The sequence below is a fragment of the Cyrtonyx montezumae genome, unplaced genomic scaffold (genome assembly GCF_038088225.1).
Source record: "Cyrtonyx montezumae isolate F1298 unplaced genomic scaffold, pur_monq_1.0 scaffold_31, whole genome shotgun sequence".
NCBI lineage: Eukaryota > Metazoa > Chordata > Aves > Galliformes > Odontophoridae > Cyrtonyx > Cyrtonyx montezumae.
The window spans coordinates 2,109,841-2,125,381 of NW_027072036.1; the positions used below are offsets into that span (position 1 = coordinate 2,109,841).

General features: G+C 44.8%; 1 protein-coding gene across 1 annotated transcript; it reads right to left on the minus strand.

The window, feature by feature from the left end:
• Window positions 1-1,046: 1,046 nt before the first annotated feature.
• Window positions 1,047-15,083, minus strand: ZMPSTE24 (zinc metallopeptidase STE24). The gene is made up of 10 exons (XM_065744443.1): window positions 14,950-15,083; window positions 13,416-13,562; window positions 12,688-12,774; window positions 11,090-11,206; window positions 8,227-8,379; window positions 6,832-6,973; window positions 5,403-5,563; window positions 4,108-4,212; window positions 2,361-2,504; window positions 1,047-2,053 (listed from the first exon to the last, which is right to left on the minus strand). Exons 1-10 carry the CDS (start codon window positions 15,064-15,066, stop codon window positions 1,829-1,831), a joined length of 1,398 nt encoding a protein of 465 aa, XP_065600515.1. The 5' UTR covers window positions 15,067-15,083; the 3' UTR covers window positions 1,047-1,828.
• Between the last annotated feature and the right edge of the window lie 458 nt (window positions 15,084-15,541).

The following is a 15,541-nucleotide window of genomic DNA, read 5'->3' on the forward strand; positions in this document are numbered from 1 at the left end:
CTGATGGAGAGCAGCCCTGTGGAGAAGGACTGAGGGTGCTCAGCTTGGAGAAGGCTCTGGGAGTCCTCTCAGCAGCCTTCCAGTACTTGGGAGAGGCTTATAAGCAGGAGGAGAGTGACATTTTACATGGTCTGATAGTAATAGGACGAGGGGGAATGATTTAAAACTAAAAAGGGAAATTAAGGTTAGATGTGAGGAGCAAATTCTTTACTCAGAGGGCAGTGAGGCAATGGCACTGCTGCCCAGAGCTGTGGGTGTCCCATCCCTGGAGGTGCCCTTGGCCATGGGGGGGGCCCAGGGCATCCCGACCTGGTGGGGGGCACCCAGCCCATGGGAAGGGGCTGGAACTGGATGATCATTAAAGTCCCTTCAACCCAAACCATTCTGTGATTCAAGTCAACTCTTTTATTTCCAAATAGATTATAGGCTCCTCCTATAAAACTGTGTCCTAAATCCCTATCTGTAGTTTTGTTTCACATTCTTTAATTTATAAATACAAATAAAACATACAGCATCATCTATCTTATTGCCCCTGAGGTGCCATCCTGCCCACCATCTCAGAAGGCATTTCACTCTGCGATCAGAAAAGCAGATTTAAGCTAATAGCAAAGTCTTGGAGAACGTTCATGCACTCAAACGGATCAGATCTTGCTTTGATTTGTTGTCTTTGCACAGAACTGAGCACAGCTTTTCCACTGACAACATAAAGGAAATCAGATTTTTATAAGTATATGCATTCAGTCCACTCTAATGGCACATATAAACCCACATTTAACTTCTATCTTTATTCAACAAAAGTAAATTCAATTCCATATCTCATCTGTGATGACAAATGCAGAAACCATTTCCCCAATTACCCCTTTACTCTTCCCCAACCTATACAAACAAACCGTATCTTGGATTACTTTTGTATTAGAATGATCACGAGCAATATTATCTCTGTGTTCCCATACTATTTCAGTTGGGCCCATGCTAATGAAAAAACCCTCTGCAGACCTCAGAATTCAAGTTCAATGTTGACACACTGTTCAAGCATTGGACACTTCCTATATATAACTTTAATTAGGCAGAGGTTGACAGAAATGGAGGAACTGAGGTGTGGAAATGCTGTTAACCATTATGCTTACAAGCAAGAGGGGGGAAGACCAAAGAAACGAGCAACTTTCTTTAACACATGGGTCCTGCCTTTGCTTCTCCATAACATTCTTCCACACCCCCAGAAGAAGAATGGAGAAGAGGACAGCTCAATCCCCCTATACCAATACTGTATACAGACTAATCCTCATTTTCAAGGAGGTTGTGGTTTATTTCTCAGGCTCTGACTCATCCGTATTCCCACATTTCAGAGGAGCAGCATCTTCCCGTATAACAGACATGGATTTAACTCCAGCAGAATGGCTCATACTTGCATTACAAAACACAGCTAGTACAGTTACGATGGAAGAATCCAAGTCATTCAAAACCTCTTCACTGGGAGTGAAGGTAGAGACAGAGAAACTTCACAGAACACCAAGAAGGGGAAAAGGATCAAAACCAATGTAAAATTTAAGAAACAGGTGCCTCAAAATATTCTATTATTCTCCCCTTACAAATCTATATGGAGATAAAAGCCAGAGCATAGGGAACTTGGCCTTCACCTGGGACTTTCTTCTAAATTAAGTTCCACCATTTCCTTTTTCTTTAAAAAAGAAAAAAAAAGTCATTTATAATTTAATACTGCTCCAGGATTTTTGGATTTGTCGTGCTGTTAACATCACACCCGTTTCTAAGAGACACTCCTAACTTTGCCTCAGAGATGGAAGCGCTGTCTCTGCCCTACAGACTCCTGTCACTCTTGCTTTGCATCTTTCAAGGCTTGAAGTCTTTCTAAAAGGGGTGGATGGGAATAGTGCCACATTGAAAAGATCCAGTCAGAAACGGGGAATCCTAAGTTATCTTTGTTTAGTTTGATCAAAGCAGAATACAGGTCTTTAGCCTTTCCAAGTTCCTTGGCAAACGCGTCTGCCTGAAACTCAAATCGTCGGCTTAACACAGTCAAGCAGAAGGAGAGAATCTGTGGAGAGAAATACATTAAAATTATCTAAAAATTCAACTATCTGCACTTTCTTTACACTATCAGTAAACAGCCACTGCTATACCTTCCTTCCCCCATCCCACACTGTGGCTGTAATTTTGCTCACTAAGATTTGTCCATACGCACAATGGGGAGTCATACATGGAGCAGTAATGCTCCTTATGAAACAGGAATAGCAGAAACTTCCAACTCTTCTCCGAAGTAATAATACAGTCGACATAAAATTGTTATTTAAATAGGACAGTACTTCGACACCTGCATCTAAAAGACAAATTCAAAAATGTACCTCATTGTAAGGTGAAAAAATGAACTGGAAAATAATCATCAAGCCTATGAGGGTTGGCTGGGTCTCGTAGAAGCCAAATGCAGCAAAGAGTTCTTTTCGACCAATCAGAACAGCAAACAGGAAAAAGCAGAGGAAGGAATTCATCTAGAAAACATAACAGCATTTTTGATTAAGATGAGTTTTCACCCAAGTGTAACATATGCCCTACAGCATCACTGGATTGCATATAAGTTCCATAGGAAAGATAAAAAGAAATCCAAACAGATTACATATATGTAGAGGAGCAAGCAGTTGGTTTTCACCAGCTCTCTGGAGGTGTGTGCAATTCAAGAAAAACATGATTTCTTTTGGTCCAGGGCAACATGCTGCACATGTCCCTGTTAGAGCAGGGTGTTGGGTTCGATGGCCTCTGGAGGTCCCTTCCAGCCTCAGCCACTCTGTGACTTTGTGCTATTTTCTGTCATTGACCTAAAAAAATGCTTCAAGTAGCACAGAAAGACAAAAAGGCAACACAACAAGTGAGGAACACAGAACACAACCCATTTCCTTGGAAATGAACATGGGCTCCAGAACGTTTAAAGATGAACCATGTGTGTGCACATCACTCAAAGCACTGTTTGTTCCATCATGTGTCTATTCATAGCAATAATCCACGTTTCCACCTAATCCATGAACTGCAGTACACGGTCACTGCTTGGTGGGTTGTCCAGGGGCAGCCCCACGCCTGACCACGGTGTGTAGAGAAGTGGATGAGTGCCTTTTCCATTCCTGCAAGCAGCTGTTTTTAGACTATTCTGCCACATTCCAATTAACACTCATTATTCAAACACAAAGGACAGAGGAAAGAGAGGTGGCAGCAATAAAAAAGAATCAGCATAGGAAATAAAAGACATTGCAGAAACATTGGTGAAAATTTCAGCGAGCAATGGAAAAGTTTCCTTGTTTCAAAGTTTATCTATTACAGCAAAATAATACCTGAACAGTGGCAAAAACACCACAGGCATTGCTTTTTAATTAGTTGGGACCAACACCAATGTTAAAAGTTGGAATCTAATTGCATTCATCAAAGCAGAAAGGATGTCACTGTGTTCAGTGTCATAAATGAGAAAAATGTAGTGTGGGATCAGAGACAGAGATTGTCTTAAGTATGATGTTATAGCCTGGAAAAAAAAACATGAATAGCCCTAGGGGAAAATAAAACAGGAAAACATTCATGCACAGATTAACAGCAAAAAAAGAAGAGAAAAAAAGTTGGGAATAGTCTACTTGGCTCCTTTCCTTTCAACATGCAGTTGGCCAACCTCTTAAGATTGCTTTGATACTAATCCCCATCTGGGGGCACAACAAGAATTGCACAGTAATGTTATTTACCAATAACCAATGCACAAAGTAGGACAAAACAAGATAAATAAGTACATAAAATAGAATTTCCCTCTGAGTCAGATGTTGTAACTGGCAATCAAGTTCCTTCATTGCTCTGCGGGGAGCAAAAACAATTCTCTGGTTCACACTACCCACCAAGCAAATGGGGCCAGGAAGGGACCAGAGAGTACTGCACACTCAGTAAGGATACAAAAATGAAAATAAAAGTGTGTGTGTGTGGGGGGGGGGGGGGGGGGCAGGGAACAAAGAAAAACAACAAACCAACATGCTGTCTTGGAGCACAAATAAATCGTGTGAATGTACACTTAGAAATCTGGAAGCAATCACTTGAAACAATCACCACCACCAGTTTGCCATAACTTACCTGGCTGATGACGATGTTTTTGATAGTGTGACCTAGTTTCCAGTGACCCAACTCATGACCAAGGACAGCTAGAACTTCTTCATTTTTACATCCTTGCTTTTTATTCTGAGGGAGGAAGAAAGTCAAACTGACCACAAGTGAACTCAGTTTTTACTTACTATTTTCTTAAGTCTCCCTCGACCAGCCTACCAACACGTGCAATTTCTTAGTGAGACTTTTTCAAGATGGTATTCAGACATTACAAAGCTGTGAGTCCAGCAGACTTTCTACCATGCAGTAGTGATGTCCTATTTCTATCTGTGCAGACATTCCTTGGCAGAACTGGAACACTGGAAAATTTGCCTTCCCAACTCTCTCCTGCCATCCCTCCATATCATCTTGTTCCTTTCAGTGTATAACTGAGAGCAGAGCAAAGTCTTTTCTCTACTTCCTTCAGTACTCGAAGTGTAGCCTCCCTTCTAGAATGAAGGACAGCACCCCTGTCCTCTGCAACAAATGCTATGACATGCTTCATCAATACCATTAGGAAAGAAGGGCAGGTGAGCTTATAACTGCCTCCTCTCATCACTCTGCAAATGCCCCACAACAAACCATGGATGACTCCACCAGCAGTGTGCTCACAACAGAAGCTGGAGCAAACAACCTACGTGCTGAGCCAGCCCTGGGCTGCACAAGGTAGATCACACTTATCAGAACTGCTCTTCCAGGCTCTTTGGAAATACCCTGCCTGTTCCAGCCATCCCTACTGGTACAGGTTGGTTTGTTTAGCAATAGAGATTAGTACACATGACACTATGCTGCAATGAAACTACAAAAGCTCTCAGCTGACTTTTGAACAGAGTGGGCACGGGTGAGTACATGCCACCTGTGTATGTATGTGTGTACATGCACACCTGGAACCAAGGTGAGGCATTCTTATGATGTACTGATAAGCAAAAGCACTCCCTTCAAAGGGAAGCTTAGCTACAGCAGTCCCAAGAGGACAGACAGAAGCTAAAAACCCAAACAGGTCCCTCTTCCCATCCTTTCATAAGGAAGAATTATTTGTTATATGCAGAAAAACAATGATTTGCTAAAGCCCCTTCTGTGAACTTCTGAGGTCTCTTTGGTGTTATTGGTACCCAGGCACTGCCAACCCCAGAAATTCCACTTCACAGCAGCTCAGGGATGCTTAGGTGATGGCATCTGGGATTTCAGCATCCCATTTAGGATCCTTAGAACACAAGTGATACTCTCACCAGTAAGTTAACATAAATAACAGAATGAACAAGGGAGGGCAGGAGAGCATAACTCACTTTTGTTTTAGACTTTGCCTCTTCATTCTCACCCTCTTCTCCTTCTACTGGCTCTTTGTTCAATGCAGAATAATCTTCTAGGAGTGTGTCAAACAGCACTATCCTCTTATTCTTGAAGAATCCATAGAAGTAAGCATTGCTATGAGAAGAACGCTTAGATCCTGATAGGGAAAACCACCATTAGGGACCACCGTTCAGATAATCCTGTGCACTAAAGCTAATATGTGAAATCTTAGGCAGAATAGATGCTTTCAAAGGAATTGCCAAAGTCCTGATACAACACAGGCACTCTCAAGCAAACGAGTTCATGGGCTGAAGTGTATTTTAAGTAAAATTTCTCTCATTTACTGACTGCAACAGAGAAATAATATTTTTCAGTGTTAAAAAAAACACAACAACAAACAAAACAAACAGCCAAGTGAAGATCTACTATCCAAAAAAAAACCAAAAAACCAATCCCTTGCAATTTCAGGTTCAGAGCGGGAAAAATAATTCTGCAGAGAACTTGTGCTGCTCTCCCAGCAAAGGACTTGTTATGGATTTATTGGGAACTGTCTGAATGTGACAGAAAGGAACACTCACAGTTCTGAAGGTGTAGGGGCAGAGTAGGAGAGAGATGAAGAGGTGAAATACAGAGGTCAGGCAGTCTCTTAAAATTGTCTGAAATAGGCACATTTTTAACTGTTTTCATCTAGATCACCTGAACAGTGGACCTATGGGCTCTTTCTACTACTGACAGAATTTAGGCCAAGAAAATGATCTCTTTCCACAGAATAGACTACTTCAGTTGATTCCATAAGTTGTTTAGGTGAAAGGAACTGATCAGTTTGTCTATTTTTTGCCTACAGACAGGAGCAATTGCAACATCCAGACTGAACAAGGGCTCCATGAGAGAAGAAGTGGAATCTGGCTCTGTTTATCCCAGCAAAAGACAAGGTACTTCAAGCCGAGGGCTAGCTCCTATGGTATGTTCATTAACTGCATCAGCTCCTGAGGGCACACGAGATTCATTGTTCCACTGCACCCACAGTACTCACATGGTAACTTCAGCACTCAACCATGACAAAGAGGCAGAGGAAGGGGCTGCTCAGAGCACAAGGCCTCAGCATGCAGTCCTTCTCCAGCCATGTCTTTTGGTAAAACATGTCAACTTCTATGAGATCATTTGAGGTAAGGAACCTTTGTAACCTACCTGTTACTGAACAAAGCCTGAAATTAACAGACTTTGTTGCACATCACCAATCAGTTGGTTATGGAGTTGAAAGAGCCAAGAGACAGCACAGTGAAACACTGGCAAAAAGACATCTGCACACCACCCCCAGATCAGCAGGGGAAGCTTCTCAATACTCCACTCCTAAGGATGCCAGGAAAAGAAAACTAAAAATCCACAGATTTCAAGTTGTGAAGTCTTTGTATTCAAAACTCTCACCTTCAACAACGTACACCTTTGTCAGTGGGAAGTCAATGCTCTTTGCCATTGTTTCAATTTGTTGTTTGAGCTCTCCCTCGGGAAGTGGAATGAATTTATCAAACAAAGGAGCAATGTAATCTGCATAGATTGTCACAAGCACCTGAAAAGAAGATGAAATTGTGTTTAGTGTTAACTAAAGACTAAGGAACTGATGGTTTTTATCCCAAATCCTTGCTGTGAGGTGCTCATATATCTTTGCACTGGTACCAGACACAGACTGAATAAGAAAGCCAGGGCTAGAGCAATGCTCCAGCAGAAAGGAAAACTGAATTTCCTCTCAACAGCTGTGGGTTTTTTTTGCCCACTATCCACTTATCCACTATTATCTTTGGGTAATCCTTGATATCAGCAGGACTAACAGACCAGCAGAAGGATGCAGCTCCAGCCATCACAACAACATTACAGAATGCAATTACAACTTTTTTTTCCCTAAAAAGAACTCTGAAGCATAACTCTTAACGCCTCTTAGTGCTGCTTTGCTTGTCAAAGACCATTCAAGCCCACACATCAAGGCATCAAAGCAGAATCAATGCCATGCAGTGGCAGTAAAGCTGCAGTGGCACTGCAAAACATCCAGAGAGAGCCAGTGATAGTGGGTATGGACCTGACCCTCAGGAACAGGGGAGAGAGAAGGAGGAGGTGGGGTAGAAGAGGGAAACACAAAGAAAAAACCTCGAAAGATCTTTGAGCAGTAATTGTGAGCTAGACTCACTGCTTCAGTGGGGCACTGCTGCTACTACACTGTGTCACATGGAGTTCCACATCAAACATGAAATCGTTTTAATGCATACAAAAGGATCCTTCAATTACCAATTCAGTATATAAAAGCAGATATATCAGCAGGACAAGAAATTGAAACCTGTTAAATATCTCAATGCAAAGCAGTACAACTGCAAAGTGGTGTTTGGTTATGTGGAAGAGAAGTCCTGTGGGAAAATTAATGACCAAAGCACATTTTGCCTTGTCTTGTTAAACTAGTGGTCATGGTCTTGGTTTCCCTTCTACAGTTAAGAAAAAAGAAAACATGGAATCATAGAATCATCAAGGTTGGAAAAAACCTCTAAGATCATCCAGTCCAACCATCCTATCATTACGTACTATTTTAATTCCAGTATCTGTTCTAAAGATTTTTGAATGCTTACTTTTCATCTCAGCCCAGTGCTCAATAAATAAAATCTAAGATATCAAATTAACGTGGGCAGTTAATATAAGCTCTTACACCTGAACAGGCACAGTGAGAACACAACAAACTATTTATTAAACACTGCAGGCACTAAAATTCCCAGGAGATTACATACAGCTCAGCACCAAGCCATGCACTTGGAAGGAACCCAAACATACCCTCATACTCACCAAGGACACAACTAATGTGAAGAGCCAGGCATAGATGAAGAAGTAGTCTCCTCCTATTTTAATAATATAAAGCAGAAGGGATGTCACTGGCAACAGAATGCACTGTGTCACTATAAACTTCTTGATGGCATCTTTAAAAAAAAATCCCAGTGTCTGTAAAGGAAGAACAGCAGTGATATTTACAATCTAAGCATAAATGGGTCACAGCAGTCAAAGAACTGATTCTTGCACTGGAAGAGCAGAAACAAAATAAGACAAATGATGAAACAACCAAGTGTCAATAACAATGAGTGCTAAGGAGAACAGTCAGTTATAGAGGGTGGAAGAACCTCTAGAGCTCTGCTCATAGCAGCTGTGGCTCTGCACATCCACCAGACTTGAGGTCCAGGTGGGTGCACACTTTGTTAGTAAGACCTGACCTGAACCCTAATTTTCTTGCATATATATCCTTCACTACAGAAGAAAAGGGAAATGTAATTTTATCTGTCCCTTAATTCATTTACCAATCAGTATTCTGGATGTCACTGAGAAATAGGAAATAGAAAGAAAGAAAATTACTGTAGGATATTTTGTCTTCAAGCAGTTGCCTCTACTCATCTCAACTCAGTCACCAAGCTGACTGTCTGATCTGGGAAGGGGACAGAAGTCCTCCTGAAGACTTGCAGGTATCATCTGGGCCTTTCACCCCTGTCTCCACTATCAAAATTAGAATAACTTTATCAGGATGGATGTTTTGTAGATGTTTAATGGATGCTTCAAAGACCTCTACTTGAATCAAACTTCACGAGTGGTTTTGCTTTGCAGTTAGACTCCCAGCTAGCTCTGCCAGGAACTGTTACTTCAGTACTTACAGCTATCTGCAAGGCACAGAAGTGAAGGGTTTATTATGTACAGATCCTTTCCAACAAGGCATTAAAAAGCCCATACTGTGTTAAAGATATGGAAATCGTCTGGAAAGAAAAAAAAATACTGGTGAAACAACCTGGGGCAAGAGTTTGGATAGACTGCAATTCTCTCTTTAAAGCCAGCACCATGATCTAAGAGGAACAGAGCTTTACAATGGTGTCTTTTGTCTTTGCTCCATTACTTCTGAGCCTTCTAAGACAGGTATAAACTCAAGAGAAACCCTCATTTTCACCGAATTATTGTCATGGAAGAAGAATCTGAAGATCAATTGAAAAGTACCAGATGTCAATCTGGCTCGTTCACTAAAGGAGCCAACCCAGTGCTCTGAAATGAATGGCAGAGAATCAGCATTGCTTGTAAGACAGCTGTTACAGCAGAGTGAATTGGGGCCAGACTCAGCATTCAGTTCTTGGCACAAGAACCATTACAGAGAAAGAAGACATGAGGAAAAGGCAGCTCCATCCTCCTCACCCTCACTAAAGCATACACAGAAACTACACAGCCTCTGCGAGCTGCCTCAAGGCCGTTTTCAAGAAGCCTGTGCTGCTAAGGTCAGTATTTGGCCTTCTGCTTCCATACAGACAAAGGGTCTGATCAGTGCCATGGGCACCTTGTGGGGGTTATGAATATTGAAGTGAAGCTGCCTGTCCATCATCTGGTCTGCCAGCTGCTCTACCTCTAGTGCACCACAGGTCCTAGTTCTGACAGACTTAGGACTTCTGTGCTCCTGAAACAATGAGCTTGCAGATCTGGAGCCAGGACGGAACCTACTCCCCACTAAGGTAAGACACAATCTAAGGGCAGATCTGATGCAACTACAAAGGTCTGACATGAGAGACGACCGAAGACCGTCTTCTGAAGGATGTTCAAGGATTCTGAATAGCAAAGGGATGTCTAAGGCTAGGCCAGGCCATAAACATACTGCAAGAACTGAGACTTGGTCAGCCTTTACAATTCCTGAGGACTGCAGAACAGAAGGACAGAGAACACATCAAGTACATTGAATAGATGTTCCAGTTTGGCAACAGCCAGAAGAAAAACTCTAGACTCATGCTCTGGAAATATAGGGACATTCATCCCTCCCTTGACAGGAGCTCCCTATTAAGTCTGCAGAAGGGAAGGGAACCTCTAGTTCTGTAATTCAGGCTCACTCAGATACAAATAACCACATACATCCACACTCTGAGAAGGAGCACTTCCTTATTAGTATGAAAAAGAGAAGAAACATATTTTTAGAAGATGCACACCTTTTCCAGCTTTGTTAGAGCAACAGTTTTAGAAGGACAGGTTTTCCCAAGGGAAAAGAACTAAATGGAGTATGAAAGGGTTCTGAGCTGCTCACTAGGTTAAGTCCTATGACCAACCAGAATGACCTTGTTTCCTACACACTGGAGCAGCAGCTGCCATTGGCAGTTTCAGAAGATAAAACACTGGAGTTGTCAAGAAAAAACTGTAGTGAAACAGAAATTGCTTCCCTGGAAAGAAAAGAGTACACCACCACAGAATTGAGGCAGATGAAGACATACAGGGTGTGCCACTGCATTGGGATTGTGCAGCAAAGTTCTGGGAGCAGTTGGGTTGGAGGTGTTTCTGGTGCATGCAGAGCCCAGGACTGCCCCATGTCAGCTCTGGGGCAGCCCCAGATGATCCAACAGGGCTCAGCTGCTGCCAGAGCTGAGCTGAGAGTGAAGCCAGCGTGCCCTGGGAGAGCAACAGCAGCTGGGAGAGAGGAGGGAGAGACTGAGAGAATGAATTTGGTAGATGCTACAGCCAGTGCAGGAGGTGCTCCAGACACAGGGCAGCAGCTCCCTGCAGACCAGGACAGGCTCATGGAGGAGCAGGCTGTCCACCTGCAGCCCAGGGAGCCAGATCTCCATTCCAGAAAATACATCAGTCCATTGAATCTACCAAACCTATCAAAGCTGTTAGGTATAACACGTTGCCCTCTGTACAATACCTGCTGATTGAAGCCGTGTTTCTCTTCTATGACAAAAGTGTTATACAAACTCCATGGGAGACCAGTCAGGGCACTGAACAGCGTTGCGAGCAGCAGGAATACCAAGGACTGAACAATCTGAAAACAAAACAAAACAATCTGATATATACTGACATTAATACTCCTGCTGTCAAAATGGATTCCATGACAGCGGTGTAACCAAAGCTGGTCAGAAGGTAAAGCTACATACGTTCACAGAAACAGCATTTCTGAGTATCAGTGAGCACTGCAGCAGCCTCCCTAAGAGCAAAGCAAACTGTTTCCATAAAGAAGCTGGTGCTCGATGCTTGAAAATGTTAAAATTGTGTAAAGCAGCAGATCCAGATGATTTGTGAAAACAGTCCTTCCTAATCTCACCTTACAGCACATACGGAGAGGGATGTTCCTATGTTATGAACTTCTGGAGTGGAAGAAAAATGAATCCATAAGGACTAAACCATTTCTTCTGGGGAAATCTCACCATGTAATTTAAGGAAAAGCACCTGAGACAAAACTGGCACCACCACCTCCCCATGATCATTCGGCTTTCAAGTGGTTTTTATGCTGGTAAAGGGAGATTTTCAAGAGATGTATTTCTATTTTGCTCACTCAGGCTGCAGACAGAGGAGATACAGGAGATATCCATCAGGACTGACACAACCTAAGAGTGAAGTAGAGGACACTAAACCTTCCTTACCCTAAACCAAAGGCATCCGATAACAACCCAGCTACAGGAGCAGAAGGTATGAGGGATATTTCCTTTGCACAATTATTTATTTCCACCCCTCTAAGACAAATAAAAGGCCCATTACTTGTGGAGGTTCTCTCTTTTGGGTTACAGTAATAAACTACATAGGGCTTAAGCGATTCCAACAGGAATAAGTACATCACATCAAAGATGCCATCAGATGCAGGGGTTTTCTTGACACACCAAATTTTATCTGGAATAGGAAAGTGTCTGGAACAGAACTCCTTTCCTCAATCTTCCAGCTTTCTATTTGGGGGAGAGACTACCTGTTCCTCAAGAAAATGGGCAAGAAAGGACATTTCATGCAGAACTGGCCATCACACATCATCTTTAAGACTCAGCCTCTGAAAATAACCCCACAGGTTAAATAACCCCCAGCAGCCACCATGGAAGGGCTGGCAGTAACAGCCACTGTTGTGGGATGACATCAGAGAAGTCTCAGCATCTCACACACTCTCCTATATTTGATGGCCCATGCTGTGACAGGCAACAGCTTTCATCTATCAGAAAGTGGTCCTGAGAGGGGGAAGAGGAACCTCTAAGCCTACATGCACCCCCTGCACTGCCATCTTCTTAATAAACATCCCCAGCACTGCAGAACAGCTTTGTCCAAAGTGAGCAGAAGCTTTTCCTGGACTGCTGGAAGGTCCAAAAAAAATCTCTGATCAAAATCTGAAGTAAAGAAGACCACGTTTACAGTACTTAAATTAAAAACAAAAATAAGTTTTAAAAAAGCCCTAAGGCCCCACTGTTCACCTCAGTTGGCTGAAGCCACTCTGAGACACGGGTCATGCCACTTCTAAAGCTTCTCTAGCATTTCAAGACTGCTTACCTCATATTCTGGTCCAAACCCAGCACGGCCTGAAATCTGACCAGACAGATTCCAGAGAAAAGGAATTCCTCCACAGATGAGAATCATCTGGAAAGCAAAAACACACATCACAGAGCCCATGTGAAGCAGGCTGTCACCTCATCCTGCTAGGATTTCTGCATGAGAAGTGACTTCTAAGGATGAACCAGAAGAGTTTTGTGATGAGGCTTCTTGCCCTCCTCCTCCCCTGACCTTAGCTCTGTCTTTTCCATATACATGTGCACTCACTGCCCAGTGTAACTTCCTTACATTCCAGAAGGATCTACTGGTATTTCTGTTCTCACGGGTTTGTTTTTCTACCTCCTGCTTAATTTGAACCTACAAATGAAAATACCCATAGCCCTTCAAACACAGAAAGGGATTGCATTTGTAACAGCTCAAAATTACTCTACTGCTCCTTAATTATTTGGAAAGCATACTGTGTCAGCTGTGCCCCAGTGCATAACAACACAGGTGTTAACTGTGCAGCATCACTCAGCACTGCACACAGAAATTACATGCTACCTAAATCTCTTTTCACAAGGTAATATTGCTACAAACAAGAAACACGGAGCCTGAACCATTCAAGTTTCAGTTTGATGTGAGATGCCACAGTGCCAGCAGCACAGGATCACTTGAAATCCAAGTACTCCTCAATTCATTCACACTGAAAATCACCACGTGGATGCTGGAGCAGCTCTGGTACTTACAGTGCCCTCAAGCTCCGAGTACAGCCCTGACCAGAAGCTGAAAGTGCTCTTGTCCAACTGATACAGACGGGATTTTTCAAACGTTTCTGAATCCATGATCTGTCCTAACTCCCATGGCACGTGTGTCGTCGTTCTGTACACCCGTCTCTGAAACATTGAGAGAGGAACTTCAAACCAATGCCCATTGTTTCGAAGGGGAGAAATAAGACCGAGAGGTAACACATGGCAAAAGCTCATCAACCACCACAGAAAGCAAAAAACCACACAAACTGAAAAGCCCTACAGGAAAATAAATATTCCAAAGTTCTTGTTTTCTGTGAAGAAACAATCCCAAATCTAAAACCAAAGCACAACTACCAGACCCAGAAACCCAGCTGCTTGCTTACTCATTCCTTTCCGACATAAAATTTGCTCACAGACAGTAGTTCTTTCCACAGGATAAGGTGCTGTGATTATGACAAAGAAGAATTTTCAGACCACATCCTCTGTGAAACCATCCCCGTGGGCTGGCTGCATACACTGGGAGCTATTTCATTTTCAGTAGAAAACTTCTCAGCTCTAAGTTTCAGAAGTCTCCACGCCATTCTCCCATGTGCCACCTCATCTCATTTCAGTCATTCCACTCCTTCTCCAAGGAAAAGCTCCTCCCCTCTGCCACTTATCTCCTTCCTTTGAGCAGAGGATCATGCTGCAGCGCTGACCCAGTGGCTCACAGCAGCTGCCATCACTGCTCCCTCCCCTCCGAGATGTAGTTCATTGTCTGCATGGCAGCCCCTACAGCACTGTGCTGCTGCTGGATGTGCCCACATGGCATCGAGGTGCACTGTGTCCCTCTCTCTGTCCATTGGTGTGGAGAATGGAGAAGGGCAGTGAGACAGGAGAGGACACAGCTGGGACAAAGGGATATTCATAGCATCGTTTGAGTTGGAAGGGACCCTCAAAGGCCGTGTGGTCCGACTCCCAGCAATGAGCAGCGACAGCCACAGCTCCATCAGTGCTCAGAGCCCCTCCAGCCTGACCTTGAACGGGGCACCACCACTTCTCCGGGCAACCTGTGCTGGTGCCTCACTGCCCTTACTGTAAGGAACTTCCTTGCATCCGATCCAGATCCCCCCTCTTTTAGTTTGAAACTGCCCACATCTCTCCTGTACCGAGCACTCCCCATCTGGACGCAGTGCTCCAGGTGAGGTGTCAGTGCAGAGCAGAGGGGCAGATCCCCTCCCTGCCCTGCTGGCCGCGCTGCTTTGGGTGCACGTAGGGTACGGTTGGCAGCCTGGGCTGCGAGGGCACTCTGCTGGCTCATGTCCAGCTGCCACCCACCAGTGCCCCCAGCTCCTTCTCAGCAGGGCTGTGCTCGCACTGCCAGCGGCGGCTGCCACAGCCCAGGCGCAGAGCTCGCACCGAGCGGCACCGCGAACCCCGACCCGCCCCGCGAAACAGCCGCGCCGAAGGGAACGCGCTCCGCCCGCCGGGTCGGGCCCTCCCCGCCGCCGCCCCCCGCCCTTGGCCGCGCTCCGCTCGGAGCCCCGCCGACCTGCCGGTGCGCCAGGAAGGCCTCCCACAGGTACACGGCCCAGGAGAACAGCAGCACGGACGAGAAGATGCGCTGCTCCGCGGGCAGCTCTGCCCACAGCTCGCCGGGCAGCGCCATGGCCGCGCGCCGCGCTCCCGCTTCCTCCTTCCGCCGCCCGCGCTGCAGCGCCCCCTGGCGGAGCGGAGGAGCGACGCGGGGCGAGCCAGGCTCCGCGGGGAGGGGCGCGGGCGGGAGGGGCGGGGGAGGCGGGCACGCCGCGCTGCGCGGAGCTCCGTGCGCGTGAACGCGAGGAAAGCTTTCTTCACTAGGCAGGACAGCGGCGGGTTGCTGTCCTTGTTCTCTGTCTTTGGAGACGCTCCAATCCTAACACAGCACTGAGCGCGGGCTGATGGGAGCACCCAAAATGCAAAGGAGCAGAAACTGAACTCCCACACGGCTCCTTACTGTGACTTCAGTGGAGCTTGAAGGGAATCCCCACCTTACTGGACAGATGCAATGTTCAGTACTGAAACCAGTCGCGTCCATTCAGAGCCACGAGCACACACAGAAGTCTCCTTCCCCCACTGCTTCTAAAAACAAAACACCTTCCAGG

What these genes read in the sequence shown, in the direction of transcription:
- ZMPSTE24 (XM_065744443.1), bottom strand. Translation starts at nt 15,066, where the DNA reads ATGGCGCTGCCCGGCGAGCTGTGGGCAGAGCTGCCCGCGGAGCAGCGC. An exon ending in CCTTCCTGGCGCACCGGCAG is followed by an intron (nt 13,563 to 14,949) that starts GTCGGCGGGGCT and finishes TCAATGTTTCAG; the next exon opens with AGACGGGTGTACAGAACGAC. An exon ending in AAAGGTGTACGTTGTTGAAG is followed by an intron (nt 5,564 to 6,831) that starts GTGAGAGTTTTG and finishes TTTCCCTATCAG; the next exon opens with GATCTAAGCGTTCTTCTCAT.